This window comes from Metopolophium dirhodum, chromosome 7, assembly GCF_019925205.1.
Source record: "Metopolophium dirhodum isolate CAU chromosome 7, ASM1992520v1, whole genome shotgun sequence".
Classification (NCBI taxonomy): Eukaryota; Metazoa; Arthropoda; class Insecta; order Hemiptera; family Aphididae; genus Metopolophium; species Metopolophium dirhodum.
This window is the reverse complement of record NC_083566.1, coordinates 8,693,992-8,717,733: the sequence shown is the minus strand read 5'-3', so window position 1 is coordinate 8,717,733 and position 23,742 is coordinate 8,693,992. Positions and strand designations below refer to the sequence as shown.

The window sequence follows — 23,742 nt, the reverse complement described above, 5'->3', positions numbered from 1 at the left end:
AAATAAAATATGAGATACCTAATTGATATTTCAAGTAGATATTGTTGATGATAAAAACATTGTTCTAAATTTAGATTTTTAGTTGATAAATATTTGTTTACGTAACAAAAATATTTTTATAGTTTTATTATGTAAAATTAATTACATAGTAAAATATTTAAGCTAATAGACAAAAAAAAATAACAGTAAGTAATAAAAAGAAGAAAAAACTATAATGTCTTTCATTGAATATAGTGAAATATTTGAAATTTAAATTTAATTCGACAAAGAAGTGTTTTCTAAACTTTATTTATTGGTCGTGAAATTATTTTTAATTATACATGTCTGTAAATAAAGTGAACATATATATATTAATAAATTATACGGCCAATTAATTATAATTATTTGTAACTTACTATAATCTACATTATGTAGTGCATTTACTACGTCGTACTGTCATTTATGCATTTCAAAAGCTTGATATTCTGATTGTACTTTATTCCCTGGTTTGTATAATAATACCCTTATTTGTAATGTAATATTATGTACTAGAATACGTTTTTTAAAAACTTTTTTCATTATACCCTGTTAGTCTGATATTCTGTTTGTCGTTTTTTTTCCAAGTTTATTTTCTATAAATATTTTGTCATTGTATAATTGTATCGTAAGACGCAATTATAAGACTTTGTGTTAGTTTTTATATGAGTTTTTTTTATAAAGAAAGTGCACCTTTTCGTTGTTTACGTAATTTAATTTGAATTTGGTACTGTAAATTAGTACTCATCAATACATGTCCAGAAGTTAACAATTTCTTCTATACTTATCGATTGTTTTTTTTTTCTGTAAATAGTATTTTAGATTAGTTTTATATTTGTCGAACATATTGTTTTGTTTCGTTCATCGCCAGTGTTACCTTTATAATATTATTATCAGTGGAGTACTGGAGTTCTCAGAGTAAAGTTTTCTGTAGAAAAATTGATTACAAAGTTAACCACAAGGATGGGATTGTCCCCACAGACTATAGTAACAGTATATATACATTAAATCTCGATAAATATTTATTTTACTATATGCATTATTAATTTTAAAAAAATTATAATTTTCACATATCAAAAGTACAAGTACCTCTATAATTTTTTTTATTTTTGAGCATTATGACTTCAAAATGTTCCCTCAGTAGTCGATATAGATATTATTATGGTATATTATAATAATCATTGAGTATTGATACAATAATATCATAATATTTTAATTAGTTGGTAAATATATCGAATGACTCATTGACTACATAAACGTAAAACATTTGTGGTTGTTATAGGAAATTTACTATTAATTACACTCAGTCTTAACTGTAAGTTAATTTGTTCTAGGAAATTCTTAGTTAAACGATAGCGATTTGAATGTCAAGTTTTAGAAAAATAAAAAATGAAATATGGAAAAAGATCACGGTTAAAAATTATTTACCAATTACCTATTCAAAAAATACATATTATTTGCTTTAATTACCTGGTATCTAATATTTTTTTTTTTATTAAGAAATGCACAATCTGTAATATTTAGCACAATAAGTGTATGTGGTGACAGAATAAAAATACACGAAAATAGGAACAAGAAGACACCCATTAGTGGCACTGGCAGTTGTTTGGTTATCTAACTTTATTATACAATATAGTAATAGAGTATTTTCCCCAAGTTCAACTATTATTGTGTAACTTGGGGCAAACTTTAAAATTTAAAATTAAGTATGAAACAATTAAAGTAAAATTTTAATATTATAATTTACTTAAATAGAACAAAGTAAGATACAGATATTTGTAATGAAATGGAACGATCTAGCTTTAATTGTTTTTAGGTGATTTACAATCAGATACAATTTGAAAGTTCCCCAAATAACCCCTAAATTATTATTTTTGTTTTTAATTCAACTTTTTTCATTGTTGTTTTGTGATGAATTCAAACTTTACAAAACATTTAATGTAAACTCATTATTAAAAAAATAACAGCATAATACCACTATCTATAACAACTGCAAAAACCATTTACGTGTTTATTGTTATTACCTAGGTACCACATTAGGTACAATCGCCGTGCACTGGTTACATAACCGTATACTCGAATAGAGCTTAGACTGCGGATTGCGGAATGACCACGATTGGTGCGGAAACCAGGTTTATCTTGAGATTGGATGAAAATGTCGATGCTTAATGGCTTGAAATGCTTACGTTTTCAGTTTTCACTGACCATAATTTGTTATACGAGATGTCGACATAGTTATAATACGTAGAATGTTTAATGTTTATGTTTGCGTATAATATATTATTGGGAGATCTCTATTATAAGTACCTATTAAACTAGGTATATAAATGGTTTGGTGTATCTGCCGTGACAAATGATTAAATATTAATTGATGTTCACATAAATGTATTTAGATAAAATTTGGGATTGTAAGAATTGTCTCTTCTAAAATTTGTCTATTGTTGTTAGAAAACGATTTATTATTTCTGTTTGATTTATATTATAATCTCCTTGTCCGCTATTATCCCAAGGGTCTGGTATTTGTAGTGTCCGTTTATCCGTTATCGGGAACGTATATCTAAACTAAATTTGATGCACTGGTTTTCGTTTAACCCAAAATAGAGCCGCACTGGTGTTGATGGTATATTATTTCAAGGTAGTATTTCGGTTCGGTACTATACCACCATGCACATTACGCATACGGACTAGGTCATGTTTTAAATCAATTTACTAAGATATGTACACCCATACAGTACCATACATAATGATTTATAACATAATATGATAATATTTTATAATAATATCGTGCCGCGGAGAAGGCAAGGAGTCTTCTCCTATCCGGGCTCGTCTCGAAGCCGCGGCGGCGGCGTCGGCGACACGAGCGCGTCGATGTGTATATTACGCTGTCGCGTCGAAACAACCGCGGCGGCGAAGCTCCGCACACCGATAACTCTATGGGTAGGTACCTGCTGCAGCAGGTGACCGCCGCCGCCCGAAGTTTCGAAAAAAAGGAGCGGGTTTTTATGACGTATTTGCCACCCCTCATAAAACGGCCGTGCAGGCGGTGGCTAGGATAAAAAAAAAGACCCCCCCCCCCATCAGCGTTGTCCGTGTGGCGCACGCGAGCTCATATTATATTGGTACAATAATATCATATACGTTTCGAAACCGAACGAACGCCAATGGCGCGCTTTCGCTCGTGCCTGTGTGCGCGTGCCCGCGTGTCCGTGCCTGCGGGCGTGCTTGTGTGTGAGCTGCGCGCGCGCACTCAGCCCTTTGGAGGACCCTGCGACTCGGCCGATCAATATGTGACGAGTTCGGCCGTCGTCGGGACCACCGTACCAGTCTGCCTAGCTCCGTGGCGTTAGTAATTAGCAAGCATGGCGACCGCACAGTGATAAAAATAAAAAATTAATTTTTTTTTTTTTTTAAAATAGAGAGAATAACATCAATCGCCCCATATTCGTGCGCGGCGCTCGAAACATATCGTCATAGAGGTAAGTCCGGACGTCCGATATTTACCATTATCCTCCCCGCGTTATTATTTATTTTGTGTAAATGAGTGTATGCGCGTGCGCGTGTGCGTGTGACTTTGATATTAAAATATTATATAGGTGCATATTACTATAGTATTATTATTATTATTATTATTACATTATTATTATTATTATTATTATTATTATTATTATTACTTATTGTACACACCTAACTGCGTACGCTTCTATAAACAATTCATCTTCGACCGATCGGGTTAACTCGACGGGCACTTCCGCCGACTGTATACTGGACGACTTCGATCCTTTAAAATCTTTTGGTTTTTCGTTTTGCTTATGGGCGTCTAGGTACCAACTACCTATGTACATACTCATTGTATACGACAATGGATAAAGGCCTGGCACTATGCGCTTACATTTATATAGGTACACACAATCCCGTCCGCAATCTATAGTAATATTATACTCTAAGTGCACATATCGGTAAAAAGGATAAGTTTTTTTAAACTCACCCGTCGAACGACCGACGTCAAAAAATAATGATGCGAACGCGTTCCAGTAATTTCACAGTTATAATTATATATTTAAATAATAATATATATGCACTTGTCTTATCCAGACACTTGATTCGAGGACGAAGTTGTGGAATAGAAATTAATATTACATATTATGGACTTTCAACGAGCCAGAATAAAATTGATCCATTGGGCCCCGGGACATTAGACACTTAGTGGGTCCTTTTCAACACTCAAACTTTAACTATTCTCAATTAAATAATTAACTATTTACCATTTAAAATAACGATGAAAAAGAAAAATATTAACAAAATCATTATTTATTATTTAATATTATTATATTACACACAATAATAAATTATTTAAATAAATATACTTTAGTCACCACAACTACTGCAGTAAAAAAATTATATTTTAAGCGTTAGAAACTAGGTAGCATAAAATTTTGTTAACTCACTTGAGTATATCAAAAACACCTAATATTAATTTCATAGTTAAATATTATGTTAATATTACTAATTACCTACCTATTAAATATAATTTAATAACTACATAATATGGTAATACCATGTACTATACTGAACTATATTGTTAACAACTACAATTATTTTCACCAATTTCAAACTTGAACATTAATTTTTTATGAATTTATTTGATATTATTTGACATTTAGTACATTTTTTGATATTTTTATTTTTATTTTATTTTTTAAATTTGCATTTCGTAGAAAGAGAGGGACAGCACCTTTAATCTGGGTTTGGCTTTTGACATTAAACACGTCATAATATTAGATATACGTTTTAAGCTATGCGTCATAAAATAACTCACCACAAATAACATAATGTATATTGTAATATTGTATACAACAACTATCGACAAATGGCATTTCAACTGGTTCAATTCGAAATGCAGTGGCGTATAATTAACAGATAATTTTTTTTTTATAAATATGTACATCAAACGATCCAATCATAAAACGATTAAAAACAATATCGAGTAACAACGATGACACTAGTTATTCAATGTTGTTAATTTAAAAGATGTTACGTAGTAAAATTTGAATTATTTAAATCCAAACATAATCTGTAATTGACTGATAAATTTTATAAAAAAAAGTTTTAAGGGTATATTGTATTTACACAATGTATCTATACCTATCATATATTTAATTATATTATAATATCAACAATGAATCCAGCACGTGCGTACAAAAATATATGTATAATAAGTGATTATATTTATATGTATTATTATTTATCTATTAGGTATGTACTAAATACCTATATTTATTATATTCTTTATTCTAAATAAATATAAGAATATTTTTATATTGGTAGTAGGTAGTATAGAACATTGACTTGGATTGTATCGATACACCCTTAATCGTTATTAATTTAATCGATGTCTATTGACACTAAACATACCGAAGTAGAAAATCTTTATATTTGTGAGATTTACTTACTGGTTTAATTAAATATAGTATTAAATTAAACAATTTTGATGAATAAAATAGAATCTACTGTTATTAAGTCAATTTATTTTCGTACGAATGAAGATGTTCAGAACAATGTTAATAAACAATTTAAATTAGTTTCGAATTCAATTCTTCCAGAGAAATGCTTCAAAAAGTGATTTAAATACCTAATAGTTTGAATAAAATCGAATGTGGAAAATTTTAATATTTAATACATTATAAACTATAATTTCAAGATGGAAAATAAGTTCCCTTACTAGTTACTAATCCGATTATTCCACGCGCTACATTTATTTAGTAAGTTTATGGTAAGTTGTAAGAGTGTATTGCCATAAAGTGCTTAATCGTTAAATTATTGTATTATAATGAATAAAATAATAATATGCTATAGTGACAAGACAGTTTCATAAAATGTTAATGCTAATAAATGTATTATATTTATACTTTAGGTAATAAATGAAGATTGATAATGATAAATGGTAATTCGTCATTTGAGTTCATATGTATTTTATAATTCTGTACCTAACAAATTAACATGCCATCATTAATAAATTACTGAACGAATTGAGTGCTCGTGTAATGCTTAAGATCTAAAAGTTTGTCGTTCCATATAGTTGTTAATTATTATCAATTTTCTTAGAACAGAATTCAAATTATACAACGCAAGTACCTAGTTAACATTTAAAAAGTATATCAGAAGTAATGATGTTAAGTATACGGTTATATCATTGGTACTATAACGTATATGCGGGCCATATTTGTTAAAAAATAAGGGTATTATTATTAAAAAATATAATATTGTTCCCGCATTATCGATTCTGTTGCATATTTAATGCCGTAAAATATTACTACACATTTTCATTCACAAACATTTCAACTGTATTTTAGCAACGTACAGATATGTATTATATTTATTTGTATGGATAATTTGTGTTGAACTAAATATTATAAATTGTTTATTTTTCAAACAAGAATGGGTGGCTATTAACGTAAATAATTTAAATGGAGTCGTTGTTAATTTTTAATTTATTCGCTTGTATTAATAACCATATAAACATTTTATTCTAATAAAATCAACAGTAAATGTTTAGACTTAATAAACATGCACATACATGGAATCATTTTAATTTAAACTTCGGCTTTATACCTAACAATTATATACTGTAGTATCTATAGTAACTATAACCATGCTATAAACATCGATTGACCGCTTTATGCCATTCAAACATTAATTAGGAGCTTGAAATTTGGTTATAAAAAGAAGTTCTGATATTATCAGAATTAATCATAATTAAAATCATATTCGTACATGTGTTATAAAATGTTTCGGCTCTAGGAAATTTCAGATATATTTAAACCTAAGTTTCTCTAAATTATGTTTAAACTAAAATGTAAATCAGTTTTGGATAATACAGTGGTGAAATGTCTTAATATTTGTATTGTAACAGCGTTGATCATAATATAAATAGATAATAGTTGTGTAGAAAAACAATTCAAAATCGAATACACCAAATATTGAATATTAAGTGTCTGTTCTCAATAAAAGAAAGACCTGACTAACCACTGACTTTAATTACAATTTACATATTTTATCTATTAGTTGTAAAGCGTTTGGTTTTTGTTAGTAGGTTAAGTTAGGTTAGGTTAGGTTAAGTTATGCGGCACACCTCAGAGCATATGCTTTCCTCTTCACTCAAGGCTCTGTACTAGGTTTTCCATGTTTGACCTTTACTTAAGTTTCTATGAGATCCTTATATTGCCACAAGCTCATTAGTTCTAAAGCGAGTTCAAAGACGTTTCCTTTGCTGGTCATGCATTAAATATTCACTACCTTATCCACGATTACTGAATTAGTGAATTAGGTATCAATAATAAATCCCACTATTATTTGCGTGTGTTATTATTTTAGTATGATGTATCATAAAATAATCAAGTACATAGTACATCTAACAACCATGTTTAAATTAATCCAAGGTAAATTATAATAGTAATGTGATACAATGTCCGATAAAAATATGCAACAGCGACCAGTGAAGATTTAAAATTTAATGAGAAAAATGAATACTTGAGTTCTCCTCAGCAGATTTTTAGGGATGGATAATTTCTGGGAACACCAATTGTCTGGAACCCTGGGAATACATGGAAATTCTCGGGAATTATAAAGCGAAAACGAGTTGTATAGTTTACACATCATACGACTAAGGCTAAATTTAAATTCAAAAAGAACCACTTACTGCTTAAAAATATAAAAAAACAAAACATTAGGTTTCAATGGGGATTTCGGGCGGAACCAATTTTTCCCATACTCCCAATACAATTCTCTGATTTTTTATAACATTAATACTAAAATATATTATAAAAAAAATCATCATTTTTTATTTCTTTAATATTTTGAACAATCGCAAACACTCAAAATATTACTGTTAACTATTAAAAATAAGTAAATAGGTATGACGAAATCGGGAGTTACCGTAGAAAGGTAATATAGATTATTAAATGATGCAATACAAATTTATAATAACAAATTATAATCTGGGGCATAACAAAATCCCCATAGTGACTTTCAGGGCACCGGGAAAAACTTTAAAAACTTGTACGTTTGGACAATATATGAGTCCATAATATTATATCCACACTTTTAGATACTATACTCGAGGTAAAATTTACTTTGGAATCCATGGTAACTAGCGAATAGATAAAATGATTGGGTTGATTGACAGCAGGTTAGAGTACATACGTCCTGGTTTTAAATTTAGTGTCCCGTTATAGGGGCGTCCCTGTGGGAGGGGGGAGAAGGGGGCGAACGCTCCCTCCAAAGGTCGTGAGATTTTCTGTTTTTATAGACAAATTGTATAGATTTTGGATAAATACATTTTATAAATTTTGTTAATACTAATTACACTGATTATACAAACCGTTGATACAAACATCAAACATATGATTATATAAGCATATAGATGTTAAGTTTTTGTTTAGCAAAGCGGTATTAAAGAGTAAAATGTTTTCACCCCCCCCTCCCCTTCCATGGAATTGACCTGAAAACGTCTCTGTCCCGTTATCCCGATAAAGTGGGACGGCAAATTGTCCCAGAATCAAACTTCAATCATTTTTACTTAACATTTATAGGGGAAAAAAATATTGTTCCGATAAATGTAAAATAATCAAGTTTGTCTCTCTTTTTGGGAATGATAATCCAAATATGTTTTTGTGTATACTTATTAAAATATTTATTCATTAATATTTAATATTTATGTACACCTTTGAAATGTATTGTTAAAGATCGTTATAATTAAAAAACCTTCGGGCGGTTTATATGTATAAAAAAAAATTATATATTTGATTGATTGGTGAACTCTATTTTAAAATATATTACCGGCTTGATGACGAATACCGGAATACGTTCATCGTTTTCCCGTTCTCATACGAAATTGTTGTTATCATTATTTTAAAACTGATGATTATTTTGTCGGTTTATCATTCCCATTGTAAAAATTAGTAAGAGTGATGACCGTTGTGTATGGTATTCAGTAGGTAATGAAAAAATGGTTGATGAATGATGACCATGGAGGAGTTGTAAGAATTTTTCCACAAACATTTATCATGATACAAAAGTGTTTGTCCTAGTTTAAATAAAATAAAATATGGCAATACTTCATTAGAAGGTGTGTGTCGTATGAATATTTTGCTGGCATTTCAATAATGAATAATCAACAAAACATTTGTTTGACTTTTTGTTCGATATTTTATTTAGTTTCCTCACACATCCAGAATCTAAAAACGATTTTAAAAGGTTTCCTCAGTAGTTGAGTAGTATATAAAGATACTCACTAGTTAATATTATGACAACAATAAATTACTCTTTTTTCTGCTAAAAATATTAACTATACATTATGATTAATAACTGAACTATATCGTTCTATAATAGGTACAGGATTTTATAATGTATTTTGAAATTATTTTTATACACCTCCACAATTATACAACTTTACACTTAAGAAAAAAATACATAATTCAAGAGTTGTGACTGCCTATATGATAACAAAAAATAATAATTAAAAAAACATTGTAATTTTTTCCAGTTTTTTGTATTGCGTTAGTAAGAGGGATAAAACATAATAATATATGCGGGTACGAAGCAACGCGCGACGTCCCCTTAAAACGTGATATCTGAGTAATAATTATTAATTAGTAATCACTAATTAGTATATCACCATTATAGTTTGTACGTTTTGTCGGATCATAAACATTTTTTAGAGTCTGGGATAGCTAAGCTACTTCAATGAGAGTCACCCTACATAAACTCCGGTTATTGTTATAAGCAACTTGCCTGGAGCACAGCTTATAGTTTATAATAATTATTATTGTTAGCGTGTCTATAAAAATAAATGTTGATTGTTTTTTTTATTGTAATAATTAGATAAAATATGAAATGGTTTGACATGATATCAAAACGATTTCAATAAAATATCTACCTCGTTTAAGCCATTTAAGGACAATGTTTGTGTTGGTTATAGAGATATACATTTATTATAGTTATCATATAGGTATTCTAAAACAACTTACAACTTTCTATAAAAACTTACATTAAAATAGAACAATATAGAAAAAATAATTACAAAAAAAGTAATACAATTGTTATAATTTGTACGAATGTTATTCAAATTATATACTGTATTAGATTACAATGATTGCAATGAAAATAGCCATAACTGATATTTTTTTTTTATTACTTGTAATTTTAAGATTAAGATTCCCAGTCGTGCAAAATATGTTTTTTTTAATATGTGTATTGGCATTAAGTTAAAATATTTAGGATCTAGATAATCATCTAAGAATTTTCGACTCGAAGATTTTCTGAAATAATTGATTTTAATAATAAACGTCCTATGTTTCCTTTTCTCCTTTATGTTTTCCATATCCATAGAATATTCATAATTTTGTATTACATGTAAAATAGCTATTCTTATTTACATTCTCAACTGGTAACTCATAGTTTTATTTAGTTGATCCTACTAAGGAATTTTTACATACTCAGATCCTAATGATTTTCTTTTGTAGAATTTGTAGTGGTCTAACGTCGTTCTCATCCAGACTCCTTCCCACCATAATCAACAAACCATATTGAAATATTTCCTGGAATAATGATATATAAATTATGCGCATAATTTTTAAAAGCTAAAAGTTAATGTACTCATGTGCATTACAATATTATTGACATGTAAGACGTAAATGCTGCTTGACTATTTCATGCTTTTGTCAAAAGTTAAACCTAAATTTCTTATAACTTATAAGTACTAGAAACTCTATATATTTGTTGATATACTGCGACATTTCGTTTTCACAAAAATGGATTTCTAAATTATCATAATTGGACGGCGCGCGGGTGAAAGGGGGAATAGGTCAATTTTTATAAATAAAAATATATTTTTTGTTTTGTAGATAATTTTACGCTGGTTCGACTGGTGACACTGTAATTTGGCTATCTTTCTTTATAACGTAGGTTGTTAAGAATGAGATATCCAAATTTCAGTGTCACCAGTCGACTCAGCGTAAAATTACCTACAAAACAAAATATTTTTATTTATAAAAATTGGCTTATTCCCTTTTACCCGCGCACCGTCCAATTGTTCTCATCATTATTTATTGAGAAATTCAAATAATTTGTTTTTTTTTTTATAATTTAATAAAAGTTTTCGTTGATAATTGATTTTTAAATTACATATAAAATTAATGTATAACTGGTGAGTACTACACTGTAATAACATTTTCCTTCCCATTTTAACAGACTCAGGACTGTCTATGATCTATTTAGACCAAAGTAATGGTTAAAAATGTATTTTTACGGTTCCTTTTTTTAGTTTCTTTGCCATTAAAAATATAAGTTATTAGAATTTTACGAATTGTTTATAAATTACAAAAATGTTATAAATCAAGTATAAAAATAGATATTGTATAATGTAAATAAAAATAAGATATTGTTTAAAATCACATTCGTTTTGGTAAAAATGTATTAGATTTATTGTAATAATTGAACTGTACCTAATTAATATGTCTGAAATAAATAAATACTATTATAACTATATTATTTGTTGGCCGACTCGATTGGTCGGTAGACGTACTGGGCTAAACCACCGCGGACCGCGGTACAATAATTATTGCGGCTACAGGATTGTCGGTGGCAATTTATTTTTGTCTTGTTTGGGTACCTACCCACACCAATAATTGTATCGCGACCAACTCCACATGACTGTATTTTTTTTATCCACGAATATTACTAGATAGATAACTCAACCACAGAGTATACATGTGTCTGAAATTACGTCTTCTAAATAATTGTTCTAATACTATATCATCTCGTCCGATCAATCCATCGGATTCCCGTCGGACTTACCTGATTGCGATACGTCATTGTCCTCAAAGCGCGACGAAGTTTTCGGTGCCGTTTCCATGACGATGTCGACTAGGTATATTTTTTTTTTGCTATCGTCACAACGTTTCATCATTTCGTTCGATTTATGAAAATATATACTTCAGTGTCCACATGCAGTCTACAGACTGACAACCAGACCAATACGTTTGAGATTTTAACTGAAGATTTGTGATTTTCGCTCGGTGACAGTTAATAAACCGCTCGCCGTTACAATACAATTGACTTTAGTTTGTTATTTTTTCTGTTTAAAATAACAATTTGTTTTTGTTTTATTTTTAGCAATATACGTTGTTTGACAGTTATGTCCTCAGAGAGTATAATAATATATATATACAAAAAACGTACGTTTGTACTTTGTATTAGGTGGATAAAAGAAATACCAGTATTTTACCCAAAAGATATTAATCCGAGCCAATAGTGTTATGGTTTCAAAAATATATATATTAATATTATTATATAATCAGCATTGAAATGTATACACTATATTATCAAACATAATATTGACTACCTATTGTCCTCTTAAAAAAATTGTATAGGTATCTACAAAAATATTAAACTTTTGGGAAAACAGAATTTTGATTTTTCATAAATATATATTCAAATCCTATTTTTGACACCAACGATCAGTATAAATATTTTTTTCATACTTTAATACTAATATTTCAATATTGATCACATTTATTTGCAAAATTTAATATTTGTATTTATATTATATTACTATTTTAGTGATTTTTCTTTTAAAATATACCTAAGTGCTTTTGTCGAGGATAGCAACAGTGTTTCTCGTGTAATGGAATAATAAAGTTTTCACAGTCCTGACTTCTCACCATCAAATACAAATATCAGAATAGGTATAATATGAAATAAGATTGAATATAAATATTACATAAAGTACCTACATATATAATTTAATATATGTTCGGATTTATTTTCATTTATCTACACATAATTAGAACGACTTAAACAGTATGTTTTGATTGTCATGCAGTTTGAATATTATTATGAAATCAAAAGTTTTTATTAATGGAAATAAGTACATACAATTTATTGGCATGGAATTAGTACTTACTACTTACATAATAAATATCAATACATGCATGGAGGAATCATAATAAATCTTTTTTACATACATAATCCAGAAAATAATAATTAAAGCATATACCTACGTTTAAAAAAAAATTAACGTAGGTACTTCTGCACATTCAAACTATACGTACATTTGATATACGTTTGTCAGGGCATGTATCGTGTTAAATTTGCATTACAATTAGGCAAATAAAACTACACAATCATAATAAAGGAAAATTATGTCCGATAAGAATTATATATGCAGTCATTACATTAGGTACACCCTTTTTAATATAGCGTATAGTACATTTTATTTTATTTTTTGACTTCTTTGCCGATAAAAAATAAATTTATTTCATATGGTAAATAAATAATGCAAATTCTGTTAACTTGTTGGGATGTTTTTTTTTTGTATATACGTGCGTGAATTGTGAATGCGTAGAAAAACTCTGTCACTTCGAATAATTGTATGCCTAAATAAATAATAATATATTCTTCGTAAAACATCCGAACTACGAAAAATTAGATTTAGGATTGTTCATTAATTTTCTTAAAGAATATATCAACAAACCAATAACATATCTTTATATCAAATGTTTAAGTATACTTACGTTTACCGAGAGAAACCAATAATTGCATACAACTGTATAATATAATGTTATAAATTCATACTCGACGGACTCACTTAATTATTTTAATACAACTAGAAAGTTGATCAAGTATACAGACATATAACCATATAGGTATAATATATAATATTAACATATATTTGTTTTTATTTTTATGTTTAGGGGAGTTTGGATCTATTTTAAATGTTCCTTTCCAAGATCGAATCAAACAATCGGACTGATGTGCAGCTTAGGGTTCAAAACACGCAATAGTCCATCGCAGAAAACGTCATTGCGTTGGGGCGATTGTTGTCCACTGTGGTTTTGAGCCAACTGCACTAAAACCCCGTAGGGAACTAAAATCGGCTTACACTTATTTTTATTTTTGTAACTACGAGCCAAGTTTTCCGTTTCATAAGAGTTACCTTTATTAATCTGTTAACAAAAAAGTATTTCGATATACATATCCTATATTTGTTTAAACTTTGTTACATAATATACATTTTTATTGATATATTTTTGTTGTGTTGAAAAAAAAATATACCTAACAAAAGCAATTCGTTGGTGATATTGTTACCGGAAATGTGTTAGTGTAGCTGATCCAGAGAGTGTACTACTTGAACACGAAAACGAAAACAGTCGATTGGAGGGCAGTTTAATTATATAATAAAACCACTCGTCCAACAAACCATCCGTGAGTGTTAAACTGAGCAATCGCTCCTTGTGCGATGGAATAAATCGCGTACAGACAAACGCATACGATATTATAATTTTTTTACCGTTGCATAATATATGACCATTGCAGACGATGAACGTCGTGGGTGTCATATCTATAGTTTTCTTCTATTGCCTAATCCTGTCGGTCGGGCTATGGGCCGGCAAGAAGAAACACACCGGCAACTCGGAGGAAGAAGTAATGCTGGCGGGCAGAAATATTGGGCTTTTCGTCGGCATATTTACGATGACGGGTAAGGTGTTTGCTTGCTATGCATAACCGCGATATCTGAACAATATAAAATGTATACTGTACAGGACGTTTTTTTTATCGCAATATCATCATGCTCGGGCATTATACGATTTAACTTTTAAGGGCGCATCGCATATGTTAATATGTTATTCTACGCCACTCTAGGGTTCAAACATGCTAACCACTTTAAAAATGTTTTATAATTATGTACAGGTATATATATAGTTTGATACATAAATTATGTGATTCCCGATCAGCGAAAAAAAAAAATGACGCATGTACAGTGTATATTTATTATTTATACCTGTGAGCAATACGACGATTAAAGGTCTATTTACACATAACCGTTCCGTGTCCGTGCCGTCCGTTCCGTGTCCGGCGTTTTAAATTTGTTTACTTGTTATGAAATGGGCATGTTTACACATGTCCGTTCAGTATCCGTTCCGTGTCCGTACCGTCCGTGTCCGTAATTTTTGATTTGTCGGAGACAATGTTTTGGGGAATTTCACTGATACGGATATGAAAAATACGGAACAGTGTAAACAACCGTCAGTGCCAATTGACAGCTTGATCGGTTTGTTCTTACCTACTCGCAAGACGTATTTGTAAAATTTAAAAAAGTTTAAAAAGTTATTAAAAAGTTGTTTTTTCAAAAACTTATACACCAAAATCTGAAATCAATATGAGTACCAATGCCGACGAAAAAATTATAGAAATGGTTCGTTCTCATATAGAATTATACGACTTTTCACACCCAAAATATATGGATACTGCTCATAAAGACAAAATTTGGAATTCTATTGGAAATGAAATAAATCTAACAGGTAAGTGGTATTTGTTAGTACTTAATTATGTATTTTTTTAGTATAGATAACATGTTTTTACTAAACAACTATTAAGAATTTATAGTTAAATTATTATTTAATTTAAAAAATTAATAAATTGTAAAAATGATACATTTAATACAAGCATATTATAGCATATTCAAGATTATATTTTAATAATTGATATAGGTACACATTTGAAATGAACAACTGCTAGTCGCTAATGACAATAGTATGTCATTTACTTAAAAAACTTTAAGTTATTAAATTTTAAAAAAACACAACTGTTAAAAAATAACTTATAATTATTATTTTTGCTGAATTAATATAATAATAAGTACCTATATTAAGACGTAATACACAGTAAAATTAAATAGTAGTAAGTACCTAATAATAGATGCGTTTTTATGTTGTTAAATTTTTTCATTTTGCCACGGTACAGACCCTGCTGGAGAATTAAAAAAATCTTTATATAATTCTCGTGTTGCAAACGCTGCCCGTCCAGCTCCACCGCCTTGCATAGGTATATTATTTAGAGTAATATTTGAAACGGGTTCATTTATATTTTGAAAAACTTCATTGGTACAATTGCTGTATTTTTTTATATAGTTGTGAAGAACGCAAGTTGCTAAAATAATATAGTCCACATTTTCTGGTTTAGACTGTATCCTTCTGTTAAAAATACGAAATTTTTGTACTAGAATTCCAAAACAATTTTCGACTACTCTCCGCGTTCTACAAACACGATAGTTATAAATTCGTTTGGACAAGTCGTCAAGTTGCTTCCCAGGATACGGTCTCATTAAGTACGTTTTCAGTGGAAACGCTTCGTCGCCTAGTATAACGTACGGTGCAGAAATATTGGTATTTGGTAGAATTTCATCATTAGGAATATTTAATGAACCATTTTCTAATGATTTTCCTAAATTAGAATGTGCCAATATACCACCATCGCTGTTTTTACCGTAAGCACCCACATCTACTGCTATAAAATTGTAATTTGCATCCACTAATGCTAGCAAAACAACTGAAAACGTTTTTTTGTAGTTAAAAAAATTAGATCCAGAATTTGCTGGAGCTTGGATAGTGACATGTTTGCCGTCTAGCGCTCCTAAACAGTTAGGAAAATTCCAAACGTTCCAAAAATCATTGAAGATTTGTTTCCATCGTTCTTTAGTTGGTTGAGGCATAACTTCAGCCATCAAATTTTTTACTATACTTTGACAAGTGTCAATTACTATTTTATAAACTGTTGCGTGGCCTAGGCGGTAACTGAAGGAAATTGTCTTAAACGAATCTCCTGTCGCTAAAAACCTAAATAAAAAAACAAACATTTTTTATAATTATAAATATATTATACTTGTATTAGATTCTGAGGAAGCGATGAATGTATTCAATTTACAATAATGTTTTTTTTATTTTAATTTTTTAATTTTTGTATGTCATCGTCCGTTTGGGGCAGTAAAACTACTTCGATTTTCTTCAACCTAAAACTTTAATACAAGGCTTCTGATATGTTTTCACAATAACAGTTAAAAAAATTTTAAAAATAAATAGGTACAATTTTTTTTTTCGACTTTTGACAACATTTATCAAATTAAAATCTAATGAAAAAAAATTAATTTTAAACAGTGAATTATAAAATAAATATATTTTTTTAAATTTTTATATAAATTGATATTTAATCTCTTTTTTTAGGAAAAATATGCAAAACTCGCTGGAATAGCATTAGGGATAACTATCGAAAATCTATTAAAAAAACAACAAGTGGTCAAGCATTTAAAAAAATTAAAAAATATAAATATGATGATCAGCTTCAGTTTTTAAAGCCTCATTTACAAGAGAGGGATACTTTAGGAAATTTAAAAGATGTGAATAACGATGATTTAGAGAATTCTAGTAATGACAGTGAGGACGATGTGGAAAATGTTAGCACAGTCCAAAATATTGAGATTAATATTAGTGGCAATACAGATGGTGAAGATCAATTACCAAAAACTCCAGAATATCAATCTGCAGTTCGCAAATGTACAAAAAAACGTACAACTAAAACTCCGGAATCGGCTTCGAGTACTTTAATGAAGTATATAATGCAAAAAAGAGAAAATGATATAGCTAATACTACACAAACCCATTCTGTTGATGCTTTTTTAGCAGGCCTTTCACCCACACTCAAATCATTTACGCCATACTATTTAAACATAGTGAAATCAAAAATTTTTTCTATAGTTCAAGAATATGAAATGCAAATGATTGTAGACCAAGAAAAGAAAAAAACAACTTTTATGACACCATATCCCACACAATTGCTACCACCTCAGCAACAGTTTAGTCGAGAGTTTAATCAAAACTTTCCATCAAGTTCTGCACAACATCTTAACCACAATACGTATCCTAGTACTCAATTACAGAAAGAGATGCCATCACCAAGTGTATCAAACTATTCTTCTTCACCACCTTCTCCACAAGTCAGTCACGTTGCTTCAATTAGTAGTACGAAAAATACTATAGAAACACCACATGATATTAGCTCACCAACTACATCTGATTATTCATCCACACCATCTCCACAGTTCGTTCATCAATTTGTGTCAAATAATTCACAAAACTCTACTAATGTACCTGTGCTAAACGATACTTTAACACCAACTTCAACTCTGTATTCATCTCCACCACCATCTCCATTTCTCAACAAAAATATTGGTTCATATATGAGTATTACTCAAGATATGTTAATACCAACTTTGTCATCTTCACGTCCACAGTTTGATCGAAATATTTCAAATCAAACCAGTATACAACCGCAGCAAGAAATATACTCAAATTTACATGCAAATGTGTGTGTACCACAGTCAAATAATAAATTTAAACATCCAAAAACAAAACTATACAAAAATCCAGAAGAAAATGAGTCAGCTGCTAAATATTTTACACATTTTTCAAATAAAGATAATATTATACAATAATATCACATAATATAAAATTACCTACCTTTTAAATATGATGTTTGTTGAATTGATTGTTATTAAGTTTTTTTTTTAAATTTTAAATTGCTTAAAATGTTATACACTACTTTAGATATATAATTAAGAAATATATTGTATGATTAATTTTATTATTCTCAAATTAATTAATTAAATTATAATATTGTTAAGTCAAATTGTAATTGCATACAGTTTGGTTGTAAGTAGGTTCATATTTATCTATACAGTATACATACCTCAGACAGACAGCTAATCGTTCTTTTGGTGTTATTGCTGGTCTCCAAAAAGTATCTTGTTTTTTTATATCATGTTCAATTTTACTTAATAATAAATTAAAACAGTACTGTGACATTCGAAAATATTCGAAAAATTTTGTTTCGTGATCTACCAACTCTCCATACAAAGTTGCAAATTCGCCTTCAATTTTTCTTTTTTTCCATAAATCATGAACCCAAATCCTTTTTTGTTTGTTGTTCTTTTCCTCTTCATCCAGTAGCAAGGCAAGTACTGCTAGATCTTCTAGCGATTCGTCTACACTTCCAGTCATATTATAATTTTTTTCAAATACCCAAAAGCCAAAACAACAGTGAAAAATGGAATGTAAAAAACGTGCGTGTGTTCAGTAGTTAGGTTTTAACTGCACTGAACGGGCACGGACAACGGATACTGATCGGACACGGAACGGTTATGTGTAAATACTTTTGCACTGATACTGAACGGACGGTGTGGATACTGAACGGACACGGAACGGTTATGTGTAAATAGACCTTTAACGTGTGCTATTTGCATAATTCCTACGTTTTAGCAACCTGGGTCGGCGGTGGGTATATTAATGGGACGGCCGAAGCGATTTACACGTCAGGCCTGCTATGGTGTCAAGCTCCGTTCGGATATGCTCTAAGTTTGGTCTTCGGTAAGTTATACACTTTAGGTGCAGTATTTTAATAATGTGCTTTTGCAATAATTATCATATTTAATATATACGCGTTGTCCACGAAACTATACATTATGTATCTTATAAGTCAGGGCGGGATGGTGAATATCGGAGCCTGTTTAGTGGGTGTTAACCGGTAAGTGTTACTTTAGGGGCTCAGAGAAAGTCTATCGACGAATTTGAATCATTAGTTAAATATGTACATGGACTATGAACTAGATAATTTATTTTTGTATCAGGTCGTAGGACTTTTCAATTTGTGAGGCCCTGTACCATTGCATATCTCGAATCGCCTCCAAGCTGGCCCTGCTTATAGTATCATATAATTTGTGTTTACGCTATTTATAATAGATATCTATAACTATTGATTCTATAGTATGTATAATCAATGCTATAAGTAAGTTATAACCCACATGGTTTTAAAAAATAAATTACTGTTTTTGGGCTGTTCACTCGAAGTTATGGTCATATTATTTTTGTGGCACATACTATAAAACGGTTTTATCTGATAATACATTTTCGTAAAAAATAATTCGATAAAATAATTTAACGCAAGTTTATCGTGTAGGACTCAAAAGTTTTTAGAACAATCGGAGAAATTAATTTTTCTGTAGGTATTGTCATTGATTATGAATACTATAGTACCAATTACAATAGTATTCATAATCAATGGTATACAATTTATAATTATGAAATCTTGTGAAAAAAGTTGGTATATTATGTAGGTATTTGATTCGAATAAAAAACAAACAATTTTAGTTGGCACCTACCCGTTTTATTCGAAAAATTATAAAAGTCTGGTAAGACACGTTATTCGAATGCCAATATGCTGTATAATATAGTGGTGGTGATTATTAGACTGATGATAAAATATTATAAACAAAACAATCAGGTGGAATATTTTTCGCCGATCCGATGCGCAGACAAGGGTATGTTACCATGTTGGATCCGCTTCAAGATTGTTTCGGCGAACGTATGGGAGGACTGCTGTTTTTACCAGCTCTGTGCGGTGAAGTGTTTTGGTCTGCCGGGATATTGTCCGCTTTGGGTACGTATAATAATAATATTATTAACAAATTTAAAACCACACGTCGCACGTTCGTATGGGTTTTGTGTGTAGGAGTAGGATTGTAGGTGTATGTATGTTTTACCGATATCGTCTCATCAATCTGTTTACGAAAATAGTATAATATATACAATATGATAACATACAGGGGCTACGTTGAGTGTGATCATCGAACTGGACCAGGCTACCAGCGTTATTTTGAGCTGTTGCATTGCAGTTTTCTACACAATTTTCGGAGGACTAGCCAGCGTCGCTTACACGGATGTCATTCAACTGTTCGCCATATTCATAGGACTGGTATGACACGATATATCAATATTTTATTTTAACATAAAACCATAACAATTTAGAATATATTATTCAATATTACAATAGCGCTCAAAGTGTTTGGTTTTATCCAGCGAATGTGCTCTGAATTTAAAATACGATCTTCATACAAAAAACTGTTTTTTGTTCATTGAATCGCTCATTAATCGAATATGATTCTGTCGTTTGGGATCCATCTAGTGATCACTAGTGACTCTCAAATGATGGATAGAGTACAATTTTTAGTACTTTGTTTGTTGTTTCATATATCTTTAAAATTGACTGCCCTCCTCATGACCAAACTCCTGTACAAAAAGCTTTAAATCTATCTTTTCTATCAGATCAAAGACAAGCTGCTAATTTAAACTTAAAAGTAAACTTCTCACAGATGAGCTTGATTCCCCTTCGTTGCTTTCCAATTTAAACTAATTTTCCTTTCTATATTCCCTATACTCTATAAACTATTTATCACGCTCTCCCGAGTCTCCTTTAACATGCCTTATGCAACTGGAAAATTAAGACCCCCATTTTACTTTTGGAATTTTTAAATTTTAAATTATTAGCAAATAAGTTAACTATATTGCTTACTTCATAAGTATATATTATCTAACTATTCTTGTTTCATTAGCCTTCAGCCTGTAGATTTATAAAATAAATAATAAATATAATAATATAAATACGAAACATTGCACATAATATATAATAATATACCTAACTTATAACTATTATTATTACTGTCATAGTGGTTAAGCGTGCCGTTTGCGTGGTATAACAAGAAAGTAGACTTTAACCAGCCTGGTTTGGATTTGATCGGCGAGATCAAGGGAAAGGATTTCTTAAGCTACATAGATTACGCGTTGCTGTTGGTGTTTGGTGGAATTCCGTGGCAGGTATATTTCCAAAGGGTGTTATCCAGTAAATCTGCTGCACAAGCTCAGATACTCTCATTTGTCGCTGCTTTTGGATGCTTCATCATGGCAATACCACCGGTCATTATTGGAATGGTAGCAAGGGCTACAGGTGTGTATAATATACAACTAAATTATACAATACACATTGTATATATAATTCAGTAAACATTTAAATATTAGAATAATTGATTGGACCGTAGTCTGGGCTGTAGTGTTGATAAATGTTTATGCTGACGATCGATAAGATTGTATCGGTTTTAATCGCTAAACAATTTCTTCTCATCCGAGCTAATAAAAAATATATATGTTTTATTTTGTATAAAATATCTACTTGAAAGATAATCAAAGTGTAGCGCAAAATCTTACTTAAATAAAAACTAAGGTTAAATTAATCTTCAATTTTACACCAACTAGAACAGTTCAAATTTCATCAAGTTCTTGGTGTTCAATGGTTCGAAAAGTCCGAGAACCCATATAACTAAAAACACATTTAGTTCAAAAAGATAACTTTATCTGTTCCTTCTATAATTTCACACTAATTTTCCTTTTTCGTATAATATAGTAGCAAAATCGAACAGACGATCTTTCGGTACCTAGCATTTAAATTTATATTTGTACACATTGCAGCATTCGAACACCTAATCTTAGATAACGCGTGAGATATATTTCCTTGTTCATTATCGTCGTGCCGACATGAGACATGATATAAAAGAGAATATTACTTTTTACATTATTCAATTGTTTTGTTTACATTATAATAATAATTATAAACAATAACATAAAAACAATAATCACTATAATATAATGTTTTGACATATTATGTAACTTGACCGGAGAGCTAGTCGTTATATAATATAAAGTAGTAAGACGTGCATTACATTTTGATTCACGTAACAGATTGGAATCAGACAAAATACGAAGGACCGATGCCAATGACTCAGAAGGAAACTAGCATGGTGTTACCAATGGTTATGCAGTATCTTACTCCAGATTGGGTGGCGTTCTTCGCATTGGGTGCGATTTCTGCAGCTATAATGTCTTCGGCCGATTCCAGCGTTCTTTCAGCCAGTTCTATGTTTGCGCGAAACATCTATCGAATGTTATTACGACAAAGCGTGAGTTTCGCATACACTTATTTTTAATATAAACATTTACATTTTCAAAGCATAGATTTACACATTACACAATATATTAAATCGTATATTGCTTCGTGGAATTCCTGTGTAACAATATGATATTATAACAATATAATGAATACCGTTCGAACTCTGAACCGAATATACGTGGCTAGTACTTAGTAGGTATCAATAAATATTTTTGCAGCAAATTTTGAATGTCACTTGCGTACTAATATTACGAGTAGGTATAAATATAAAATATGTTGATATGAATACCAGGTACCAGGTACCTATTACAATTTACGTATTATTGAGTTCGGCTTAAACTTTTTCTTCGGGTGGATAGGTTATATGCATACTTATATACAATACTAAAATACGTGATATATGTATGTGGTAAATGTATGTTTATATTAAACTAACGTTTTTTAACCGTTTTAGGCATCAGAAATGGAGATTGTCTGGGTCATGCGATTATCCATCGTAGTCGTCGCCTTTTCCGCTACGACTATGGCAATTACTATCCCGTCCATTTACGGCCTGTGGTCCATGTGTTCTGACCTAGTTTACGTTATCCTATTCCCACAGTTAACTATGGTAGTTCATTTCAAACACTATTGCAATACATACGGGTCACTAGCCGCGTACATAGTCGCATTTTACATACGAATGGCTGGCGGCGAACCTCTGTTGGGCTTGCGACCAATGATACACTTCCCTGGATGGGACGGTGAAAAACAACTATTCCCGTTCCGGACCACAGCTATGCTCTGTTCGTTGTTTACGCTGGTATTCGTCTCTTGGTTTACAAAGTGAGTATTGCTATACTATGTGCAATGTTGTACCTATACTATTATTGTTATTCTATCGCTCAAGTTGATACTCCCAATAATATGCATGCTCAGTGCTATGCCTACATAATTTATGGTGGGGGACAAGCATGTACCCAGGGGGATATGGGGCTTTAGCGAGAATAATAAAAGATCTACATTCAAAACATTTTTAAAAATTGAATAATATATATAATATATATTAAAAATAATTTTGAA

The 23,742-nt window shown here is 30.3% G+C and overlaps 3 protein-coding genes across 4 annotated transcripts in view; 2 read left to right on the top strand and 1 right to left on the bottom strand.

Annotated features, from left to right (window-relative positions):
- Window positions 1-3,277: 3,277 nt before the first annotated feature.
- Window positions 3,278-23,742, top strand: part of LOC132948146 (high-affinity choline transporter 1) — a 24,093-nt gene continuing 3,628 nt past the window's right edge. Inside the window, exons 1-10 of one of the 2 annotated variants that reach the window (XM_061018489.1) lie at window positions 3,278-3,357; window positions 3,432-3,491; window positions 13,767-14,277; window positions 14,389-14,551; window positions 19,164-19,271; window positions 20,185-20,340; window positions 20,507-20,655; window positions 21,408-21,684; window positions 22,473-22,690; window positions 23,135-23,505. In XM_061018489.1, the coding sequence (XP_060874472.1) occupies window positions 14,392-14,551; window positions 19,164-19,271; window positions 20,185-20,340; window positions 20,507-20,655; window positions 21,408-21,684; window positions 22,473-22,690; window positions 23,135-23,505 (1,439 nt within the window). In that variant the 5' untranslated portion in view covers window positions 3,278-3,357; window positions 3,432-3,491; window positions 13,767-14,277; window positions 14,389-14,391. Of the gene's footprint in view, window positions 3,492-13,766; window positions 14,278-14,388; window positions 14,552-19,163; window positions 19,272-20,184; window positions 20,341-20,506; window positions 20,656-21,407; window positions 21,685-22,472; window positions 22,691-23,134; window positions 23,506-23,742 lie in introns of both variants that reach the window. The other variant, XM_061018488.1, reaches the window with a different exon arrangement.
- On the top strand, window positions 15,233-18,391 carry LOC132948148 (mucin-2-like). The gene is made up of 2 exons (XM_061018491.1): window positions 15,233-15,374; window positions 17,073-18,391. Exons 1-2 carry the CDS (start codon window positions 15,233-15,235, stop codon window positions 18,338-18,340), a joined length of 1,410 nt encoding a protein of 469 aa, XP_060874474.1. The 3' UTR covers window positions 18,341-18,391.
- On the bottom strand, window positions 15,328-19,129 carry LOC132948147 (uncharacterized). Its single transcript, XM_061018490.1, has 2 exons — window positions 18,595-19,129; window positions 15,328-16,688 (listed from the first exon to the last, which is right to left on the bottom strand). Exons 1-2 carry the CDS (start codon window positions 18,903-18,905, stop codon window positions 15,788-15,790), a joined length of 1,212 nt encoding a protein of 403 aa, XP_060874473.1. The 5' UTR covers window positions 18,906-19,129; the 3' UTR covers window positions 15,328-15,787.